Genomic DNA, 8,454 nt, shown 5'->3' with positions numbered 1-8,454 from the left:
AGGTTAATTAAGAATGTTAATTATGATTCTAAAATGTGATAATAATTTAACTTGTGCTTTTAAGTGAATTAATTCAAAGATAGGAATCAATCAAAGCAAAGAAATCAGATAAAAACTAAATAGATAAAAGAACAAGAACATTCTGGATAAAATGGATAATGTTCTCCAGGATCAAGACTGATCATCACAACCCCAAGATCAATCAATCAATCTCCATTAGTTCAAAGAAGATTCTGCCTCCAAACTTCATACTATGGTTATTAGTACTTGGCAAGGAACAAGTAGGATCCATTCTAGTCAAAGAAGGCATTCGAATCACTAAGATAAAAGGTCAATAATCAAGAAAGTTAAAACAAGTTTGGACCTTCTCCAGCCTAATTGTCAAGAAAGTTAATCAATCTTGATATGTTCAAGACATCAGAAGTCATCCAAAGTGATCAAGAGTGAACCTCCAGATTAATCATCAATCTCCAAAAAGTTCAAAAACTGACAGTCCAGATTGATTATCAATCTCCGTTTCTGCAGAAGTTCATCATCATTCTCCAAACTGTTTTGGACAGAATCAAGTCTCCATATAAAAAATATAACATCAACAAATACATCTGAAGCATAAAGGATCATTAAACACAAAGACAATCTGATCAAGAACGAATAAACCAACCCAGTCAAATAGGTTTTAAAAATGTTCAAAGGCTGAAATATTTTTAATCATATATATTGGTTTTGGTCAAAATTGACAGAGCACTACCAACAGCTCTTTTGACCATTATTAAATGCTCCAAAACGCCTATAAAGAAATGCCAATTCCCAGGAAACTGCAGAAGTTCAAGTGCTATCAAGTCTTACAAAACATTCACATGCTTGATATTCCCATTTTCTCAAGAAACATTCAGTTTTGATTATACATATTACTTTGTAAAAGAATTGAATCTCGAACAAGAGTTGAGAAATAGTTTGAATAGATTGAATAGATTGTTTAGTATAGATTGAATAGATTGTTTATGTAAAACTCAAACTATAAGAATTTAGTATAGTTTGAATAGATTGTTTGAAATCCTATCACGGTTGATAGATGAATTGATCTCTTTCTGGGTGGAAAGAAATAAAGCTTATAACAGATCAAGTCTGATATGAATTAGGTGCTGTAAAATAAAGAAGATTCTTTGTTTTAAACATTTAGTGGAAAAAACTCACAGCTGTGAGGACTGGACGTAGCCCAAGTTGGGTGAACTAGGATACATTCTTGTGTGGAAGTTTTAAATAGGGACATTTACAATTCAAACCCCATTCCTTGTAAGTCGAGATTGTTACTTCAAAAAGTCCTTAAAATATGGATCTAGAAATCAACTTTTGAGCTTATATTTTGTATTAAAACTTTTATAGTGTTGTAAACATGTATAAAACAATCAATCAAAAACACATGTTGATGTTCCAATATAGATTAAAACTCTTTGCATAATAATATTGTAAAAATTAAATATGTGATTTCTTTTTACCAAGACTAAAAACAAAATTTCAAAATTTATATGAAAGAAAAACTTATTTAACCCAAAAAATAATTACTTTTAAAATAAGTTATAACAATTACATCTAATTCTCTCTTTCGAAAGACAAACTTGTAAAATTGTACATATTGTCAATAAATTTAGTATTACTGTCAATATTTTTAATTATCGTAATCCTGTGTAGTATATTTTAAAAGATTTATTTTGGTAGCAATGCTTAAATTAATATTTACATATTGGTTTTATGAAAATTTATGAAGGCAAGGAACGTACAAAATGAGATTATAAGGAAGATAATTGAAAGAAGGAAGGATAACAGATATCATGGTGAAGGGTTGTTGGGAGTTCTGTTGAGAGGCAGAGGTGATGATGATGAAAGGAGATACCAACTCAGTGATTCTCAAGTTGCTGATAATCTCATTGGTGTTATATTTGCTGCACATGACACTACAGCTAGTGTTCTAACATGGATTCTAAAGTACTTGCATGACAATCTCAATCTCTTGGAATCTCTCACTGTAACTAATCTCTCTTTTCTTTTTTTATTTATATACTCACTTTTCAATTTTTTTTATTAGACAATTTTTTATAAATTTTACTCTTTTTTGGAATGGATACAAATAAGGCTGTGAGATCTACAAGAATTTCATTCAATAAAAAAAAAGTGTTAAAGTGAGAGTTTTTTTTTTTTAAAGTTTGTGTTCTCTTATAATTTTGATTATTACTTGTTTATTTAAATATAAATAAATAATTTAATTAAAAAGTTTATGTATCTGATTAGTTTTTGAATAGTTGATTTAATTAGTTAAAATTTTGAAAATTTGTTGCATTTGATCAAAAATTAAGATCAGATAGATCAATTTTTTAAATATGAATTTGTTACGATGGATCAATTTTATTTTTTATTTTTTATTTTTGTAGAAAGAACAACAACAAATACAAAACAAACTAGCTAAGGAAAGTCGTGGACTTTCATGGGAGGATACCAGGCAGATGCCCTTCACTAGCAGGGTAAAATAATCACTTAATTTGATGTTGTATATTGTTTACAAAGTTTTATTTTATTTTTTTTTTTTTGAAATAGAAAAAATAATTTACAAGTTTAATCCATTATTTATGTGTAAGATTTTATTACTTTGATCCTTGACTTTAAAACTTCGAATTAATTCTATCATCAAAACATTTGTTCTATCATCAAAGTGAGATTGTTTTGACATTAATTTATATTTTAAGAGTTTTTATGATAATATATTGTATCTTTAAAGACTATTTTGTTGATTCAAATACTAATTTGAATTTTTGATTGAATCTATAATTTTAGTGTCAAACATCCTATGCTTTCGAAGATTAAAATAATAATTTATAAAAAAAAACTAATAATATCCATCAGTTTTGTCCACTAAAAAATAACCATGTCAAATTGTTATTGACCAATTTCAGGCTACTATAAATAGGAAAAATTGTCCAAACCTTCCTATGTTTTTATATAACACCACATCCTCACCCTATTATTTTGGTAAAATTCATTATTTTTATAAAAAAAGTCTAGAAGGTTCACTTTTGGACACTTTTTGGGTCCACATTGTAAGAACTTAAAAATGGATGGATATTTTACTTTAGAGATTCTTTTTCTGTCTAAATACACTACCAAAGTACATCTTTACATAAAATCCAACTAAATAGTTAATAAATTTTAATTAACGAATAATTATTTATGAATTTGAATTATAATCAAAATAATTATTGGTTAGATTTTACTTATTTTTCTCTTGAAAGTAAAGAGTTAAAAATAAAACACCTTTCTTGCTTTTAAATATATACTTGTAGACAAAAACAGTTTTTTATGTCTAGTTAATTTGTAGTGTGTTTGAAATAATCATTAATAAAAAAAATTGTCATTATCAAATCAAGTAAAATGGGATATATATATATATATATATTCAGGTAATTCAAGAGACATTAAGAAGTGCAAGCATACTATCATTCACATTTAGAGAAGCAGTGAGAGATGTTGAGTTAGAAGGTTATTCCATTCCAAAAGGTTGGAAAGTTCTTCCACTCTTTAGAACCATTCATCATTCACCTCATTTCTTCCCTCAACCACACAAGTTCGACCCTTCAAGATTTGAGGTAAGAATATTCATTTTTTAACTATAACTTACACGTATTATTTTTTAGTTTGTAACTATATGTGTTTTACAATAACTTGTTAATTTACACCTTTAAAAAGTGGTGTCACTTCTCTAAGGGCACTTGATGTATAATTAAGTGATTTTCTTGGTTTTGGAATTTTTTATAATTATATATATAAATAAAGAACAAAGGAAAGTAAATATTATTTTGATGTAGTTACAAAGAGGGGATACATAGCACGGGGTGATATAAGAGTTGTATTTTATCCTTTATGTCAGAAACATAAGGTTATAGATGAATGGTTAGATTATCATGTCTTCTAATTTGTCCCTTTCATTTTCTATATGAATCTTCCCCTAGCTAGCTGAATTCAGTGTTTTGTTTTAAATATCTTGCTAGTATCAAGGGCACGTGATTTGCATTTTGTAGGCTAGTACAATAATCAATCTTGCTAGATAGTTCTTATTTTTTATTTTTTATTTTTTTTAAAATACAATATATATATATATAGCTATAAATTCTAATATTTGTAGAAATTTACATTAGGGTTGACTTATTTAATGGTGCATATATGCAGGTTCCACCTAGACCAAACACATATATGCCATTTGGAAATGGAGTTCATTCTTGTCCTGGTAGTGAGTTGGCTAAGCTTGAGATTCTTGTTCTCCTTCATCATCTCACTCTTTCATACAGGTAATTAATTTTTTCACCCTATTACAAAAAGTTTAATTATTAAAAAAATATATATTTTGTTTAGTATTAGACACTAAAATGGATATTAATTTTGTTTTTAACATCTCTATTTTTTTTTTTTAATAATTCAACTTTTTAATTAGATGAAACGTTGGAGACTAAGATTAGTGAAAATTGTCATAGCCAAAATCAAATGATGCAAACAAAATTTTAAAAATGTTTAGATCTTTTATAGTTGCTTTACAATACATTAATTGTTTTTGTAGTTGTTATACCATACAATTCACTCTCGCTTTTATAATCATAAGACTTCAATTCCATTTGGGATGAACCCATTACAACAATACAATAAGTCTCTATATATGAATCTTGCAATTGCTTGAACTTTTTACAAAATTAGTTTGTCTCCTACGTACTCGGGACCAATTAATAATTAATGTTAGAATATATTGATTGATAGTGGCGGTTCTAATTAATTATTTATAGTTGTGTTCCTCAAGATGTGGAAGTGGTCCTTAAAATATAATTGGAATTTATATTCCAATATAATTTAATTATCTAAAGAAAAAAGTGAGTATAGTAGAGTAGGGACCTCATCTATATGATCATGTATTTCATAGGCATATATATTATTACGTGGCATACATGCATGGTACTGTTCGCCAAACGTTAAATTAACACTGTTGCACATGTACTACTAATTTGTATTGTGTTCCCTTGCTAGAAACCAAAACACATAACAAGTTTACTCTAGTTAAGAGGGGAGGGTTAGCATCACAATCACTAATATACATTTTGTAACACTTTTTTTTTTAATTAATTAAAATTCATACAAGTTTCATAAATTTGGTGGAACTATACATTTTAACTAATATAAATATGTATTAAAGGGTGTATTATTAACATTATTATTAACTAAATAGATGAGAATATATATAGACATATATAAAAAAACAAAAGACCTTTATTTATACAATATTTATTTCCATACGAAAAAATACATGAATTTAAATTTGTACCGCATAATAATAGTATGAATATTATTTACATTTAAAATTAAAATAAATTGATAAAGTTGTAACACAATTATTAAAAAAATTAAAAAATTTAATATTAAATTATGAAAATAATAAAATATTTAAATTATCTAAAGAGACACATTCAAAAAGAAAAGAAGTAAAAATCTAACTAGACATATTTAAGCAAAATAAAACAAAATTCCTTGGCTCAGCTTATTCCTTGAAAACAGACACACATGTGGCAGTGTCTTGTGCTTTATGTTTAAGATTTAGGACTATTAATTGGTTAAATTCAATAATATCATTTCTTGCATATTTTAGAATAAATATGTTTTTTTTTATAACCACTTAATTCAATGGTACTTTACACCCAGTGATTCATATATATGTTATATATTGGCAAGATTAATTGTCCTTTAGTTCCCAAGCAAACTTGGCCCAGAATTACTCAAAACTTCACACTAGTAGGACCCTCTCAATCATAAATGGACCCATATATAACAAAGTGTACTCTCCTTTCAAAAATATTCAGAATAATACACTTTTGTTTTTGGTTCTACATTATCATACAAATTAACTATAAATAGACTTTTATTTTTGGCACAACTATAAATAGACTTTTATTTTTGGCACACCTATAAATAAACTTTTTGTTTTTACTAAAAAGTGAGCCACTATAAGTAAACTTGTAATATGTTTTATTTGTTCAGGGTTTAAGTTTTAAATTCATCTATCTTCTTCAAGTTAACTTCTAATGTGCCTGTTTCAATAGAAGAAAATATAGGTAACAAAAAAAAAAAGAATAATTTTACTTTTCACTTTATTCCTTTCATTAAGGGTAAAAATACATTATACGCTAATTTTCTCAAAATAACGGTTGCACTGGATTATTAAACACAATTAAGAAAAAAATGATAAATGATAAAAAAAATAAAGATTTTGTTAAATTATTTTTATCAATTATTAATATTTATTATTTATATATTTTATTTATCATCAATGTAAAGTAAAGAACAATAATTTAAGAATGACATACCTAAATATTAATTAGATTGTATAAGAGAAGTATTAAAATTACATTAAAAATTAAAAGTACCAATCTTTTTGGGATAAATTTTAATTGCAATTTTCAAGCAAACTAAAAGTAACACTCGATTTCCTAAAAGACTTGAAATGAATATCTACTTTTAAACTTATTAAGAATAATAACTAAATGCATTTTTTTTATTTCATATAAAAAAGAAAACGATTTTACTAACCTACCTCTAATTATAATGATCATTTCTCTTCACAATATATTGATTTAATTTAAAGGTAATTTTAGAGTTTAATTCATTTAACGTTGATATATTAATTGGCATATGCTTATATTTAAATCTAACAAATGTAGATTTATTCTTTGCCTCATAGATCTCTTTTTGTATTTTTGTTTATAATTGGGTGACTTATATCTTTTCCGACACCTTATCTAGTATATAATAGATAGGTGTCGATGTGGGAATAAAGAGAGATAAAAAAAAATAATATAAAAAACAGAAATAATATAAATATACAATATTGATTTCAAATAATATATCAACAAAATATTTGTCAATTGATTTAGGGTGTATTTCATATCCCATGTCTAGTCATTGAGTCGGCCTTATCAAATATATCAAATTGATTTTCATAAATAAATAAAAATAAAAATAAAAATCGAATTAATGAAAGGAATGCATGTGGGTCAAATTTTGAAACAAGTTCTAGTCGACACCACACGTACCTCTGCACAATTACACACCACACTACATTTTACCTTGTCCTTATCACACAAAATTGTCACACAAAGGATAAAGTTTGTCTCGTGTCACTTATATAAATAAAAAAGATTAAAAATTATATTTATATAAAGAATAGGAATGTAATTTCAATTTGATGACCATCATTGGCACTTACATTTTTTAAATTATATATGTGTGACAATGTCGGTATCAAAAAAATTAATATAATGGAAATGCGATGCAAGAAAAATGGTAATTGCACGATCACAAATATAAAAAAGAACATGGACATTTATTTTTTATTTTTTTTATATCTTAAAAGAGACGATAAATTTTATCGTAATTATCTCATATATTTACATTACTGTGAGAGTTTTGATTCAAAGTTAATTAAACCTAACAATATTAACATTAGAGTTTAAGGACAACATTTAACTTTGTTTATCCTTTATATTTAAGAGAATTTGAATTATTTATGACATTGTTGTAACATTTATAACATCAAATACTCATTAATAAGTTACTATAAAAAGAAAAATGTAAATACTCCCTTGGTCTCTAAATTTCTTTTGATCATGTATTACACTTTTATTATCATTTGTACTAATTAAATTACAATGTTGATATTGTTAAAATATTGGATATCATTTTTGAATTTGAACTCGGAATTTTACAGTTGTGTGTGAGTTTCTTATGATAATTATATCATCTCATCTATAATTAAAAAAATTATGATTCTGTTTTCTATATTAGATACCTATTAACAAAAATTTCATTTAATAAATATATTTTAATTTTTGTATTGGTATTGGTATAAAAAAACATGTTTAATTATATCCTTGTTTCTTAAATGAACCAAAATTTTGGAATAAAAAATAAAACCTAAAAAAACCAAAGATAGTAAGTAGTATTTTGAAAGTATATGTACCACAATTAATATGTTATTAAAATGTCAATTTTGTACTAATCTCCATTATTTTTGATGGTGTTGCTATTAGGTGGCAAGTTGTGGGAAATGGAGATGGAATTCAATATGGTCCTTTTCCAGTGCCAAAACATGGATTACCAATAAATATAACTCTCAAGAAGAATTAGATATTTACTTTACATTAACTTGGGAATTTCAAATTCGTCAATAATTTTTATTTTTTATATTTCTTTTGTTGTTGTAGATATTCTTTTCCCATTTATAGGTCTTATTATGAGACGATTCTAGCTCTTATTGGTTACACCATGCATGGCCCATATATGTTTACACATTATGTCAATGCATAAAAATTGTATAAATACATTTATAAATATGTGAATATCATTTTAAAAAAATACTAAGCATTTGTTTCA

General features: G+C 25.8%; 1 protein-coding gene across 1 annotated transcript; it reads left to right on the top strand.

Moving 5' to 3' along the window:
• The first annotated feature begins 1,759 nt into the window (after positions 1-1,759).
• On the top strand, positions 1,760-8,454 carry LOC101499787 (abscisic acid 8'-hydroxylase 2-like). Its single transcript, XM_004498067.4, has 5 exons — positions 1,760-2,023; positions 2,427-2,516; positions 3,450-3,635; positions 4,216-4,334; positions 8,112-8,454. The coding sequence occupies exons 1-5, from the start codon at positions 1,760-1,762 to the stop codon at positions 8,206-8,208; spliced, it is 756 nt and encodes a 251-aa protein (XP_004498124.1). The 3' UTR covers positions 8,209-8,454.

The sequence above is a fragment of the Cicer arietinum genome, chromosome 4, assembly GCF_000331145.2.
Source record: "Cicer arietinum cultivar CDC Frontier isolate Library 1 chromosome 4, Cicar.CDCFrontier_v2.0, whole genome shotgun sequence".
Lineage (NCBI taxonomy): Eukaryota > Viridiplantae > Streptophyta > Magnoliopsida > Fabales > Fabaceae > Cicer > Cicer arietinum.
Note: the sequence above shows the minus strand (reverse complement) of the source record. Positions and strands in the feature narration are given on the sequence as shown.